The sequence below is a fragment of the Geotrypetes seraphini genome, chromosome 12, assembly GCF_902459505.1.
Source record: "Geotrypetes seraphini chromosome 12, aGeoSer1.1, whole genome shotgun sequence".
NCBI lineage: Eukaryota > Metazoa > Chordata > Amphibia > Gymnophiona > Dermophiidae > Geotrypetes > Geotrypetes seraphini.
Window position 1 is genome coordinate 55,184,884 of NC_047095.1, and position 16,041 is coordinate 55,200,924.

General features: G+C 41.9%; 1 protein-coding gene across 3 annotated transcripts in view; it reads left to right on the forward strand.

The window, feature by feature from the left end:
• Positions 1–6,245: 6,245 nt before the first annotated feature.
• Positions 6,246–16,041, forward strand: part of USP24 (ubiquitin specific peptidase 24) — a 245,365-nt gene continuing 235,569 nt past the window's right edge. For all 3 annotated transcript variants that reach the window (XM_033915761.1, XM_033915763.1, XM_033915762.1), the window contains exon 1: positions 6,246–6,536. In XM_033915761.1, the coding sequence (XP_033771652.1) occupies positions 6,273–6,536 (264 nt within the window). In that variant the 5' untranslated portion in view covers positions 6,246–6,272. The remainder of the gene's footprint in view (positions 6,537–16,041) is intronic.

Here is a 16,041-nt window from a genome sequence, read left to right on the forward strand (position 1 = left end):
AGTGGCAATGTCCTGATGAAACCTTTCGCCATGTTCATGGCTGACTGCACCAAGATTTGCGGGGACGAAGTCTAAGTGTGAATATAGAAAGTGCAACTTCAGTGACATGTTGCACTTCATGGTTTTGGATGCTCTCGGAAATTTGTCAACCAGTTGAATATAGTTTGGTGCTCTGTAACTGCCAAGAAAATTCTCAACGACATCCTTGAATGTTTTCCAGGCAATTTTCTCTGGCCCGACTAACAGATCTTCAAATCTCTCATTGATGACGTGTCTGATCTGTGGACTGACAAAAATGCCTTCCTTAATCTTGGCATCAGTTATTCTTGGAAACATCTGTCTTAGATAAAGAAAACCTTTGCCTTCCATGTTCATTCCCGTGGACAAATGCACTGAAACCTATTCAATTCCCGGCTTGGTAAAAGGAGCACTTAATTTTTTTTTTTTTTTTTGCTTCAGATGTGCTTTATTGAGATGTATTTGTTAAAACCTAAAATCAGAAACCCTACTTATAATCATTAGTCCAAGTTTTTTTTTTATGAAGTCATTCATTGCCCTTTTTAATTCTTTTCCTCTTAAACATAACAGTCAAGGTACAAAAATTATTCCAAAAGCAAGGTTTATTTACCACTTTATAGGTTTATTTCCTATGCTTGTGGGATATCCTGTTTACAGTACACTTTAATTCTACACATTACATTACACTAGTGATTTCTATTCCGCCTTTACCTTGCGGCTCAAGGCGGATTACATAAGAATTGTTATGATCTTAAGAAGTACATAATAAGAAGTACTTAAGGAAAGTTTGAACATTTTTGAATTTGCTAAGGAATAGATTGATAATGCAGGAGGAATTCGGAACATTATTGGTTGTATTATATGTATTTTTTTGAAGAGTAGGGTTTTTGTTTCTTTTTTGAAAGTTTTGTAGTCTGTGGTCGAAGTCAGCAGATTGGTGAGCTGTCGGTCCAGTTTTGCTGCTCTGGTGGCCAGTAGGTTGTCATATATTTTTTTTCGTTTGACATTTTCGGTTGTATTTCATACAGCTACATAAGGGCAATTGGCTTTATATCTTCAACCACAGGATCCCAGCTCAGCTTCTGCATCCATCCCCGGTGCAATTTCACAAACAAGCGAAGAATGACAGCTCAAATAGTTGAACATTTACAAAAGGAGGATCACTTCTCTAATGATTTCACTGAGAATTTAAAGGGAAGTTTAGGCCTACACAAAAATGAAGGAATTTGGATGATTAAATACTTTGAAACAACTACAAAAGAGCTTAATAGGGTCCTTGGTCTTCTCACCCACTCACTTACACTTTAAGCTGTAAACATGTTACTATCTCATTGCCTTTAACCGCCCTTCCCCCTCCCCATTATTCATCTGGATTTTGCTCTTGCTTTTTCAGTGGTAGCCCAAGGCAAGTTACTTCCAAGTAGGGTTTGCAAGGCATTTCTTTGTCTCCAGAGGACATACAGTTTAAGGGGTCGATTCAGTAACGTGTGCTAGGCTTTGTGCACAGGTTAGCCTGGCTTTTCCACAGTTTTACACGGGTCCAGTATAGAAATGAGTTCTGTGCGTAAGCATCTCCATCAGGTGGTACCTACAGAAACAGCGCCGCTGGCATGTCAATCACATATAGGCACTGTTAACAGAATTGCGGCTACAGATCGTTTATGTTGCCAGTTTATTTTCAGGGGTCCTTTTATAAGAAATTAAATAGCATTCTTACCAAATTTATTTGGCTAGGTAAAGCTGCGAGAATTGCTTTAGTATCTTTACAAAAATCAATTGCGGTGGGTGGGGGTAAATTTTCCTACCTTTTATAGGTACCATCAGGCCTATATAATGCGTCAGGGTATGTATTGGTTATATTTAGAATGGCAACTTATGTCCCCATTATGACTGTCTCATATGTTGAGTATCAAATTACCTAGATATGTTAAGGACAATAGTATTTATTGGACACGTGGAAAACTTTGAAATTTATTAATAAATTAACAGATATTCCAATAGAGAAATCTACTTTTCAATCCTTATGGCTAAACTCCAAGATTCAAATAGGCAGATCTGGGATCTTCTGGAAGCATTGGATGCAGGCAGGCATTCGTACATTAGATGATGTTCTATCTAATGAGAAACTGCTTGATTTTTCACAACTGCAACAATCATTCGGTATTTCAAAGTCTCAAAATTATAGGGGGTTACAGTTGAAGCAGGCCATTCAGAGTGGGTTCCCTGATTGGCGAAACTTAAAAACTTATTATATCTTACAGATCCTATGCTTCCAGACAGATTTTTTTAGGACATCAGGCCACCCGTAGGTATAAATTAATTTCTGAATTCTTGAATAAAAAAACAAAATCTAGTCTTAGAGACATTTGGAGCATTGAGATAAAGCAGTATATTTCTGCGTCTCGATGGCCACGAATGTGGACTTGGAGGATGAGGTGTACAGCGTCAGCATCTATGAGACAAACATGTTTTTTTTGTTGCATAGGATTTTTTGGACCCCAGTTTGTTTGCAAAAGTTAGACAGTTCTAAATCTAATAGATGCTGGCATTGTCATCTTGACTTTGGATCATCTGTTATTCTATTGTCCTTTGATACTTAATTTTTGGACGTCAATATGGGGTCAAATTAATGTTGTACTTGAGTCATCAGTCCCATTGACTTATGAAGTCATAATATGTGGAACATTACATGTTAAACCCCCTATGGATCGTTATAAATGCTGGCTTTTCTTAATTATGATGGGAATAGCCATGCAGATGATAACATATAATTGGAAGAACTCTGATCGCCTTAACTTCCCTTTTTAGTGGGCAAACTTGTGCTCCAGCTACAAATATGAAAAAATGAGTGCTGAGATATTGGTGCATAGTAATGTATTTAACTTGGTGTGGGGCCCATTGGCATCTTTTATTGCTTCTATATAGTTGTCATTTCTCTTTAATTTTTGTCTGATTTCCTTATACATCATGGGTGGGAGGGAGGGGGCTGGGAATGTACTACTTTAAATAAGAGTGGCTTATTGGAAGGATTATTGCATTTATAAGAGGGTGGGGGAAAAAGATTACTTTTAAATATTTTTAAGTTCAAAGCGCTTTTCTTGATTTGTTATACATTCAGATTCATATGTATTGCACTGTTACTACTTGAAAATCAATAAAGATTTATTAAAAAAAAAAAACCTAGCATCACATTTTCCACGCTCCAGTCTTCTGGCACCATTTAGGATTTTAAAGATAAATTACAAATTACTAACAATAGCTCTGCAAATTCATTTTCCAATTCTATCAGTACTCTGAGATGTATGCCATCTTGTCCAAGGCAATGACGATGTCAACGATGCTTACTTGCTCCTGCCTCCGGCACCACCAGCTTGAAAAAATGGCAGCTCGCTGTCCTGGGTGATGCAAGTCTGCCATATAAGGGAAAATTTGCCTTATATGGCAAACTGGCCCCATTTGGTTCATCCCAAGGGTAGGGAGCTGGCATTTTTCAGGATGGTGGCACCAAAGGCAAGGGCAAGTTCCTGCTTCTTAAGGTATGATGCTTCTTAAGGTATACCAGAGGAGGGGAGAATTCAGGTGGGTACCACTAGACACCAGGGAATGGAGGGGGTGTTTTTGAGTCGGGGGGGATACTGGGATTTGGGAGCACCTGTGGCAGGGGTCAAGTGTACAGCACTGCATATGTCTAGCAGAGCTACAGAAATAAGTAGTAGTGGAAAGTTGGAGAGACTGGCATCTCTAGACACCAGGGATTATTTTTGGAGTTGCAGGAAAGGGAGGGTGCTGCTAAACACCAGGGTTTTGAGGGGATTTTGAGTCAGTAGAAGATTAAGGCGATGCCAGTAGACACCAGGGATATTTTTTTTATTTTGAGAGCCAATGCAGAACAGTGCTGGGGCAGGGTAGTTTGGGAAAACAGAAGTGGTGCCAGTACATTCTCAACCAACCCTTCTACACTGCTTGTCCAGAACTTTTTAATAGTGTATTCCATTGAATAGCTAAACACTGTATTTATGCAGTGTGTGCCAAGGGTTTTCTCATGAGTAAATACTTGCATTAAAACTCTTTCTGAATTGCTATCCTGCAGTAAAACACTTTTAAACCTGCAAGAAGCTTTCTGCATCAGGTCTAGGACGATTCATTGCAGCTGTTTCAGCGCTGAACCGTCCCATGAAACATCCTGCAATGAAACAAACACCTCCCCACACACCAAATAGGTTTCCCTTCCCCTCTCCTCCTGGATTGTGTCAATTCAGCATTTGGGGGGGTGGGGGGCATAATGTCCTCCAAAACCCGTCTAAAATTATTTCCTCCCCACAGATTGCATTGATCAGTGTTAGCATGTCACAGGAGGTGAGCATGTAAACCCTCCAATCAGCAAGCCTCTTCTTATAGGCACTTTCGAGCTTCAGATCATAGATTAAAAATAAACGCCAGCAGTTCTAAATAGATATGAAGACTTTTCAGGTGGAGCCCCTCAGTAAGGCAGGACCTTTTCAGGAATATATTGCCTTCTATGACGTTGGTTGGTTACAAAGCAAGCTTTGTATATGCAATGAAACAAGTTTAACCCTTCATTTGGCATTGTTGCTCAAAAGCAACATGTGTTGCTATGGCTCTTATGGGAGATCTGCATCTCCAAATGCCTGTTACCTTGGCACCGTTGCTCTCATTTAACATCAAGTTATGTAAAGTAGCCGTTTCACCATCTGCCAATGAAAGGGTTAAAAGAGAGGTAAAGAAAACCTGGAGTCCCAATCTTGGACTTCTGAAGGGTTTCAGCATTGCAGAGGGGTGCCTTAAAGCCAGAGAAGAGCATGCAGAGGGTTTAGGACATGATGAATTGAGCCATTCCGTTCTGCATCAGCCCCTTAGATTGCAAGATCTTTTGGGGCAGAGGCTTATCACCACTCTACGCATCCAGCAGCATATAAAAAAATGATACATATTATACACAAACTGCATAGGATTTAAATCCAAGGATAAGTTAGTCCAACTAAAAGCTATCCCATATAACTAGTGCCTTCATCTGGGAGAGCTAGGATCCTACTCTACATATCATGGCTTAGGAGTGAGGTTCGTTAATCAATCATAGGTGCCAACATTTCAAAATGAGGATGCCAAACACGATAGAAATTACTCTCCCCCTTAACACAGCTAAGGAACTTTCTCAATATTGGGGAACTAATAACCACTGGCATCCACAGAGCTGGCTCCTCCGATATCAACATCACAGAGATGCCAAGTTACCCAGTTCAAGGCTGGAGACTTTTTGGGCCAGTCCTGATTTTGAACTTTCATACCAAACCGGTGTGGGAATTTCAGTCCTTGTTTCCACAGAAATCAGGGCTGCAAAACTGTCCCAAATTCTCCAACCTAGAACTGAGTAACTTGGCTTCTTTGATATCCTAATATGCAAAAAACTGAGCAATTTGGACACACTGCCCTGCCCCGTTCCAGCAGACTACCATGGCCACCATCGTAGGAGCCAGCTCTGTGGGTGCTTGAGCACCCCCCAATCCTGAGCATAGACCTTGACTCTCAAGTTTCAAGTTTATTAAAAAAAAATTTATACCGCTTATTCAAATTTCTAAATGGCAATAATTAAAAAAATAATCTCTCATGAAGAATCAATCTCCTACCATTATAGGCTGTCTTTTTCTTCTTTCCTTGTTTCCTATATTATGTTTAGTCACTTAATGAATCTTGGCATCTCTAGATGTTGAGGACTTGAGAATGACAGAATTAATTGAAAATTTTTTTTGAAATATGATTTGTTCTTCGTAAATTGGTGATTTTATTTCTGTTTCTTTCTGTTCAAGATGTTTATGCTTGGAAATGTATTTTGAAAATTGCATAAATAAATAATTTTTTTAAAAAAAGTAATCTTTAAAAGAAACAAAACCAATTAGTGTTAAAATATTGTACAATATAGTCTCAAAGTTAGTAGACTTAAACATAAACACATATACTGACTGGACACAAATGGGAAAGTAGGCTCCTATGGCCACTATTCTCTGCAGAGGCAGTTATTCTAAGCACAGGCGCTGAGCTCTCGAGGCAGCCGCTCCTGCGCACGTGACCAGGGCGCCCGCGCGAGGCGGCCGCTTCCGGGGGAAGATGGGATGAGGAAGTAGAGGCTGCAAACATGGCGGCGCGCAGAGCGGCTCGGGGGAGGTGGAGAGCCTGGTAGCGGGGTGAGGGGCGGGGGGGGTTGGGGGGGAGCCGCGCTGCAGTCGACGCGCCCAGCCATGGAGACGGAGGAGGAGCAGCACATGACCACGCTGCTCTGCATGGGCTTCTCGGACCCGGGGGCCATCCGCAAGGCCCTCCGCCTGGCCAAGAACGACATCAACGAGGCGGTGGCGCTGCTGACCAACGAGAGGCCCGGCCTGGAGTACGGCTACGAGCCGATGGACAGCGGCCCGGGGGGCCCCCGAGGGGACGGCGAGAGCAGCGGCCGGAGCGGGGGCTTCGACCCCCCGCCCGCCTACCACGAGGTGGTGGACGCGGAGGTAAGGCGGCGGCTGGGCGCGGGAGAGCTGCCGATTTGATTTTGGCTTGCAAGTCCGAATCGTTTATCGGGGATTTGGGCTGCTTTCCTCGTAGGTTTGAAAGGGTGGTCAAGGAGCTTTGTGGAATGTGGCCCTGCGGTTATACACTTTTGACTAGAGCAAGAGGGAGGTTGCCTGGGCTGGACACTAAATAAACACGGAGCGTTGCTGTCAAATTAGTTTTAGCTTTGCGCTCTAGACTCAAGGCTTAAATAAAAAAAAGAACGGAGTATCATTTATTGTTTCTCAGAGATGTCCGGTAATGTAAACTAAACTTGACAGCTCGCACGTAGAGTGGTGTCTCTCCCCCCCCCCCCCCCTTTCAATGTTGTCATCAACCTTCCGAATTACAGAATTTGGGGTTAAGCGCACCAGACTACCGTTTCAGTCCCGATTTTCTTGCAGTATTCATGATAATGTGTTAGTATTTCTTGAGATCTCGGTGTTTCTGGGTTGCAAAGAAGAGAGTTACAGTAATCCCATTGGGAACACATCGGGAATATGTATGCTGATGTGGGCTAGATACATTAAGTAGTACCTTTCATTACAATTGTTGTAATAATTGAACCTGTTGGAGTTCTTCAGGAAAATGCAGTTAAAATTTAAAAGTATGTTTTTGTACAGTATTTTAGTTGATTTTTCCTGTTTCCTTTTTTCATTCTTAATGTTCTTATAAAACACTTGTTACCAAATAATTTATCATGGACTAATCAAACTCTATAAAGCTCATAACTTATCAAGCAATTTTGCTGACCTTTTTGTACTAAACATCACTTAATATGAATTTGGGTAGAGGTCCATAAAGAGAGCAGATTCCTGCAAGATAACTCATACTATATGAAGCTTCTTGTACAAATTGCTAACTTAATGAAAAACGCTTTCTGAATTTGCTTTGTATTCCCTCTCCCTTGAGCATCCTCAGGTTTTTTGGTAGTATGTAGTGAGTGGTAGCCCTATCTCCACCTTGCCATCCCTGGTCATTCTTTAGCTAATAACTCCCTTCTGTCAGTTATACAGACTTGAATGCCTTACCTACATCTGATGTGTCCTCTATCATTCTGGGTAGATTCACATTTATATTTCCTTTCTTGAATCGAAAGTTAGCCCCCCCACACACACACTTCTTACCACTACAAATCTGTATCTGTTTCCTTATGCAGATACTTAAAATGTATTAAACATTGGATTATTACTTCTGTTGCTTGCATTTTAGCACCTTTTATCATCTTAATTTTTTTTTTTAATAATTATATTTATTGATTTTCAAATCAAACAACCAAGAAAAAACTTGTACAGAAAGCAAAATTAGCATTATGTACATCAAGAAAATCATACCATAACACAAAGATAATTTATAGCTAATGTGCTCAAGTCCTCAAATTATAAGATTCAATATATTCTTTTAGTGAGAACAAAAGAAAAAGAATTGAACATAATGTGCATCCTTATACATAGAAATGACTATAAGGCTGAGTGCAGGAGTTATTCTATAATAGTCCTAGGGCTTAAAATTTTCTGCCTCCAAACGGGATAACGCTATGAAAGAAGTCAATTGATTAGGCTCAAAGAAAACATATTTAACTGTATGGTGGTGCACTATACATTTACAAGGATGTCGCAAATAAAAAGAAGCACCTAAAGATAGAACACCTGGTTTCAACAAAAGAAATTCAAGGCGACGCTTTTGGGTATCCCGTGATAGATCAGGGAACATCTGTATTTTAAATCCCATGAATTCTTTCTGCCTATTCATCTTAATTAAGCAATATGTCTTTGTTTTCTCCCCTCAAAAACAATCTCACTCTCACAGGTACTGCGTGAGAGTGAGATTGTAGTAGTTTTTCTTATCTGTGATTGCACTACTGGTAACTCTGCTCTGGTAGATGTCTTGTGCAATAAAATATTTTATTTTTTAAATAATGGAATTGTATGATGAACTCCAGTGTGACAAGTTTGGGATAAATCCTAAGATTTTAAACTTATGGTTTTACATTTAGTGCACTTACATGTAGCTGTAAGCCTGTTTTAAACTTGTCCTGTAGCCAAATCTATTTCAAGCTAAGACTGTAGTTATGGTTTCATATTAACTAGAGCTATGATATTTTTAACAGTGACAGAACAGTCATTATTGTGTAAGTATGCTGTTGACAGTTGCTAAAATGTTTTTTGATCTACCATAGTTGCAAACTAAATAAGAATAGGTGGTAACTCATGAGTTGCTGAAAATGTTTTCTTAAAAAGTGTTAATGGGAATTTCTGCTCAGGTATGTTTTGTGATGGTGATTGGTACCAGTGATGACCAAGGGCTAGATGCACTAAGGCAGTGGTCTCAAACTCGCAGCCTGCCAGGTACTATTTTGAGGCCCTCGGTATGTTTATCATAATCACAAAAGTAAAATAAAACAGTTTCTTGATCATATGTCTCTTTAGCTATAAATTACAATATTATTATTAGAGGTGTATCCAATGTTCTAAAGAATTCACAGGAGAACAACCTCAAGAAGGACATGGAGGTACTTGAGAGGGTCCAGAGAAGAGCAACTAAGCTAATAAAGGGCATGGAGGACCTCTCATATACTGACAGACTGAAAAAGCTAGGGCTTTTCTCCCTGGAAAAGCAGCGACTTAGAGGAGACATGATAGAAACCTTCAAGATCATGAAGGACATAGAAAAAATAGACAGGGACAGATTTTTCAAATTAAGGGGATCAATAAGTACAAGGGGGCACTCAGAGAAATTGAAAGGGGAGAGGTTTAGAACAAATGCCAGGAAGTTCTTTTTCACACAGAGGGTGGTGGATACATGGAACGCGCTACTAGAGGATGTGATAAACAGGAGCACGCTACAGGGGTTCAAAGAAGCTTTGGATAGGTACTTGGAAGACAAAGGGATTGAGGGGTACAGATAAGAGAGGTAGATTATAGGGATGGGATTAGAGGTAAGTTACAAAATTAATCAGGGACCACTGTTCAGGCACTAGGCCTGATGGGCCGCCGCGGGAGCGGACCGCTGAGCAAGATGGACCTGTGGTCTGACTCAGCAGGGGCAACTTCTTATGTTCTTATTATTTCTGTAGTGCTACCAGGTGCACACTGCGTTGCACCTGGTATTACAATTACAATCTAATTATGACATACAAAAGGCAAAAGTACAGTTTTAGATATGCTTGGATATACTGTATTTAGATTCAGGTTTTCTTAACAGTAATAAGGTAATCCATTTCTCAAGGAAGAGACCAATATTGTAATCATCTATTTTAATTGTACAGTAGATATGTTCTGGTGATCATGAAAGGAATGCTGCAAAGTCTAGTTTAAATCATTAAATAATTTAACAAGTATTGAATGTGTGTGCTAGTAGCATAACACATGGACAGCAAGTACCATGTTTCAACACAGTCTGCTCATTCCTGCTCCATAGATGTCGCTGCCAATCTTACTCTCGAGACACCACAGGAACAGTTTTACTTAATGGATTTCATTTGAAGTTTAGCACCATTACTGACACTTTGGCAAGACACCTGCTACCAGATTTTAGTGAAATCCATCAAATGGCATCACCTTCCAGTATGTCTACAGATGAATGCTTGTGTGCAGTCTCCATTGTACTACTAGTAAAAGTTGTCCAAAAATGAACGTTTGGGTAAAGTGCAATAATGATCTTCCTTAATAAATACATTTCAGATTTAGTGTTTCAGGCAGGGCGCTTTGAACATTTAGATCACAGTGTTAATTGATCTAATGTAGTGGTTCCCAAACTTGTCCTGGGAGAACCCCCAGTCAGTCAGGTTTTCAGCGTGTCCACAATGAATATTCATGATACATTTGTGTGCACCTCTCTCACTGCATTCAAATCTCATTTGTAAATATTCATTGTGGATATCCTGAAAACCTGAGTGGCTTGAGTTCCCCCAGAACAGGTTCGGGAGCCACTGATCAAATGAATAGTAGCTGTGGAATTTAGAACCCATTGAATTTAGAACCTGGATCTTCAGAATTGCAGCTCTGTTCTGTAACTGTTGGATATGCAGGAGACAGCATATCGGTTTTCCACCTCGCCTTTTTTGCCACCCTTTGCATGAGGGTTGTCTCTTCCTCAGAGAACTCTGGATTTCCCCATTTTTTTTCTTCTTCTATAACCTAGCTTAGCAGTGATGTTTTCAGCATCGTCTCAAGACTGTGGTTCCCTTCTAAATCCAGGACAAATGTGCTCTGATTTCTACCTGCATGTTGTGCAAAAGTTGGAACTTGCCCCTGCTCCCTTTTCTATGGCATACCTGTTTGTTGAACACTCATTTGTTACAGTTAAGAAAACTTGGCTTTGGAAAGCAAAGTCAAGTTGGAAGTAAACATATTTCATGCATATGAACTTACATCTCTGCCTATTGTCTCACTATACAGTACTTTGCAATTTCTATGCTCCTCCCCTCTCCCAGTTCCCACACCTAAATGTATTCCCCCCACCCTTCTCCTTTTTCTCCTTAAAAGGATGGAAGTATACATTTTTGGTTTGTCTAGTTGAAAATTACCTGAAGTTATTTGTGCTGTACAAAATTATAAACTAGCTTACATTTGTTTAATGTGTATCTTCAGATTTCTACCTCTCTCTCTCTCTGGCTATCCTTGCCTGCTTTTCTCATATCTACTCTTACTGTGGCAGGTAAGAAGTTGGCATTGTACTGGGTGTGACCAGGCCGTTCTCTGGACAGTACTGTTTTGCAATGGCAGAAATAAGTTTACCTACACTCAAATAGGTTTAAGAATGGGATAGAAAACAAATTAAATACCTGTAATCTAGGAAATATGTCCCATCATAATGCATATTGGACTTTTGTGTAACCCCTTCAGGATTCCCCATAGTTCAAAGGCAAAGGGCAGTAAGTTAATTGTAGAGATACCAAGCACAACCTTTTTTGTTTACCTACAGATCAGGTACATTGGACTTATTTTCTTCTGCCATTGCAGGGTGGAGTAGGAATGTTTGAAAAAAACCTATCCAGGACTGAAATGTATTGACATAGGGGAAAATATTGGGCATTATAAGCCAGCTTAGAGCCTGTGGTAACCTTTGCATTCTAGTCTAGGAGCATGAGAACGCTTATTTGGTTCAAATTTCTCATTACTGGTGTATGTTTGATCTGTGTCTTAGTTGATTATTATATTTTGACTTCTTTTTCTGCCTTGTATACCCAACAGAATTGTTCATTTTGTCATAAATGGCATCCTATTTAAATGTAGAAGGGTTATTCTTTATTCATTATCGTTCCAAAAAGAAATCTTCAGTTCCTCTTTCCACATTCAAATTCAGGAAACTTTTTATGGGGCATGACAGTTTATATATACATAGCTCTCCTTGCCCTACAGACACCCCCATCCACAGGGCAACAGTAACGCCCTTACCATGGGATGCTTAAGCAAACTGCTCACCACTGAAGGGCTGATGTAACAAGCTGTGTGCTAAATTTCAGCTCATGGCTTCCCAGTGCACATACAGTTATCAAATGACATGTAAATTACTGCAAAAAGGTCAAAGGTTCCCAAGAGTGGTAGTGAAACAGTGTCCCCAGCAAAGGTTAAATCAATAACCAACACAATAATGTGAATAAGGTAAATAACTATCAGAATTTTACAAGACTTAGGTACCCTCAGTGCGAAGGGACAGCGACGGGAGCGTAACACCAACGCTTCACGCATCAAGGTGGCGCCGGGAAGGCATACACCTACACACCATCATAGGGTACCAGAGTGTGTGTTTTTAAATCAAAATGACACTATCACCAAAAAAGCAGTGCATAATAAACACAGGGCACTATTACAGCAACCAATCAGGGAACCCCCCAGCCAACTCCCAAAAAATGAAAAAGCAAAACTTAGCTTCAAAAGATTTTCATCCAATGTCCAAGGGAAGTGAGACAGGGCAAATGGAACGCCAGAAGACCAGGTTCAAGCAGCCTGGTTTCGGGAACAAGTCCCTTCCTCAGGAACCCATAACTGAACAAATCAATCAATGGCAGTCCTCCAGGAGAGCTGGGAAGAAAGGAGGAGCCATTGTTCCCGAAACCAGGCTGGTTGAACCTGGTCTTCTGGCGTTTCATCTGCCCTGTCTCACTTCCCTTGGACATTGGATGAAAATCTTTTGAAGCTAAGTTTTGCTTATTCATTTTTTGGGAGTTGGCTGCCTCATCCCATCCCTGTACACCATGTCCTCCCTATCTCTCCTCTTTCCCTCCATCCCTGTGTACCATCTCCTCTCTCTCTTTACCCCTCCTATGGTTTGGTATCTTTATCCTCTTTCCCAGTCTGGCATCTCTCTCCCCTCTTTCTCTTCCCCCCCTTTTTGTTCTGGCATCTCTGTCTTTCCCTTCCCCTCCCCCTGCCTTAGTCTTGAACCTCTTCCCCCTCCTTCCTTTCCCTGGTCTGACATCTCTCTATTCTCTCTCTCTCCCCCCACCCCCACCCCCTTTCCCTTTCGCATTCAGTAGTCTTAACATCCCCTTTCCTTCCTCTTCCTCCCATGGTCTGGCATCTCTCTCTGTCCCTTCCCTTTCTTCCCTAGCAGGTCTGGTCCTTTACTTTACTTTTCTCCCCATCCCTGAGGTCCAGCATCTCTTACCCTCACCATGCTATTCCTCCCCATCCCTCACTGAGTGATCCATCCCCATCCCTCACTGCTTGCTCACCGATCTCCTTGCGGTGCTGCTCTAACTCTTTGGTCATAGGCAGCATGAGTGAAGTAAACATGCTGCCTCTGATGACCTGGAAGCTTTCTCTCTGCTACTGTTTTCCGCCTATGTGGAGGCAGGAAGCAGTAGCAGAGGAAAAGCTTCTGGGTCACCGAAGGCAGTTTGATTACTTCACTCATGCTGCCTATGGCTGAAGAGTTCAAGCAGCAGCACTGCGAGAACGGTGAGCAAGCACCGGATTTTGTGAGGGGGGGGTCGGCAGCAGGGGACTCCAGATAGGTGCGTTGGCCTTGCAGTGGGATGGGTGGGCAGGGGACCTATAGCCGCGGCGGCAAACACCTTCATCTTGCCAGTCCCATGCAGGAGCAGCACCCGACCCTCTGCCAGGGCCTTCAGGAGAATCCTCAGCAGCTCGGAACAGCAAACAGGGCTGCGAGTGTGGGGCAGTTGTAGGCGCGCATGCGCACTCCTTCTGGCCACGGACATACGGAACACGCAAGTAGAAGTGCGCATGCGCCGCTTAGGGTTTTATTATAGAGATACCTCATTAACAAACAATTATTTCCTGATACTCTGATTTCTTGTGTATTATTAAGCACTTTAGCAGAGCTTTGCTATTAAACATTGCATTTAGAATTAGTCTTACAGGTCTGGCTATTTAAAAGGGTGAACGCTTAGATCATACCTTTTTTTTGTTTGCAGTTGATGTTGTAATGAACTTGAACTTTCCTGAAATTGATTGCCTAGAGCCCAGTGACCAGTTAGACAAATATTAGTTCAGTTATTCCTAGGTTTTATTACCTGCATAGCTTTTAACTTTCAGTCTTATACATTTTTGAAGAGCTGCAGATTTATTTACACATTCCATGCATTCATTGAAGAGGGGAATGTTCATCAACATTTACTAAACCCTTTTTTCTGTTGCAGGCTATTCAGTACTGCTATTCCTTATCTTCACCCATGTAGGTATCCCATTTATTCTTAAAGTCTGGGATGCTGCTGGCCTCGATCACCTGCAATGAACGCTTGTTCCAATGGTCTATCACTCTTTCCGTGAAGAAGTACTTCCTGGCGTCGCCATGAAATTTCCCTCCCCTGAGTTTGAGCGGATGCCCTCTTGTGGCTGAGGGTCCTTTGAGAAAAGAAAACATCATATTCCAACTCGACACGTCCTGTGATGTACTTAAATGTCTCAATCATGTCTCCCCTCTCCCTACGTTCTTCGAGAGTGTAGAGCTGCAATTTGTTCAGTCTTTCTTCGTATGGGAGACCCCTGAGCCCCGAGACCATCCTGGTGGCCATCCGCTGAACCGATTCAATTCTGAGCATATCTTTACGGTAATGTGGCCTCCAGAATTGCACACAGTATTCCAGATGAGGTCTCACCATGGCTCTGTACAGCGGCATTATGACTTCAGACTTCCGGCTGACGAAACTTCTCTTGATACAACCCATTATCTGCCTTGCCTTAGATGAAGCCTTCTCCACTTGAGTGGCAGTTTTCATGTCTGCACTGATGATTACTCCTAAATCTCGTTCTGCTGTAGTCCTAGTTAAAGTTTCTCCGTTCAAGGTGTAAGCTCTGCATGGATTTCCTCTTCCGAGGTGCATGACCTTACATTTCTTGGCGTTGAAGCCTAGCTGTCAGGTCGAGGACCAACTTTCTAATGTAAGCAGGTCCTGCGCCATAGTATCCTGTAGATTGCATTCACTGACTATATTACATAGTTTAGCGTCATCAGCGAATAATGTTATCTTACCTTAAAGCCCTTGAGTCAGATCTCCTTTGAATATATTGAAAAGGAGTAGACGTAGACCCAGGACTGAGCCCTGCGGCACTCCACTGGTCACCTCCGATGTTTTAGAGAGGGTACCGTTAACCACCACCCTCTGAAGTCTGCCACTTAGTCAATCATTGACCCATGCAGTTAGTGTCTCTCCTAACCCCATCGATTTCATCTTGTACAGCAGCCTGCGGTGTGGGACGCTGTCAAAGGCTTTGCTGAAGTCCAGGTACACGACGTCCAAGGACTCTCCCAGGTCCAACCTTCTTGTTACCCAATCGAAGAAGCTGATGAGATTAGATTGGCAGGATCTACCCTTGGTGAATCCATGTTGACTGGGATCCCGTAGACTCCCCTCATTCAAGACCGTGTCTAATCTACGTTTAATTAGTGTTTCCATGAGTTTACACACTATTGATGTGAGACTAACCGGTCTATAATTCGCAGCCTCTGCTCTGCAACCCTTTTTATGCAGAGGAACGACGTTAGCTGTTTTCCAGTCCAAGGGAACTTTCCCCGTACTAAGTGAGAGATTGAAGAGCACGGCCAACGGTTCCACCAAGGACATCGTTCAACTCTCTGAGCACTCTTGGGTGCAAATTGTCCGGTCCCATGGCTTTGTTCACCTTGAGTTTTGTCAGTTCGCTGTATACGTCTCCTGCTGTGAACTCAAAATTCTGAAACGGGTCTTCTGCAATTTGCTTTGCCTTCAACTGTGGACCGTGTCCCGGTGCCTCGCAGGTGAAGACTGAGCAGAAGTATTCATTCAGTAGTTCGGCTTTATCGGAATCCGCTTCCGCGTAGTTTCCGTCCGGTCTCCTAAGGCATACTATCCCGTCTGTGTTCCTTTTCCTATCACTAATATACCTGAAGAAGGATTTGTCCCCTTTCTTAATGTTTTTTGCCAGAGTTTCTTCCACTCGAAGTTTGGCCTCCCTAACTGCCGTTTTGACCGCTGCAGACCTGGACTTATATTCCACGTTTGCTTCCCTTTTCTTC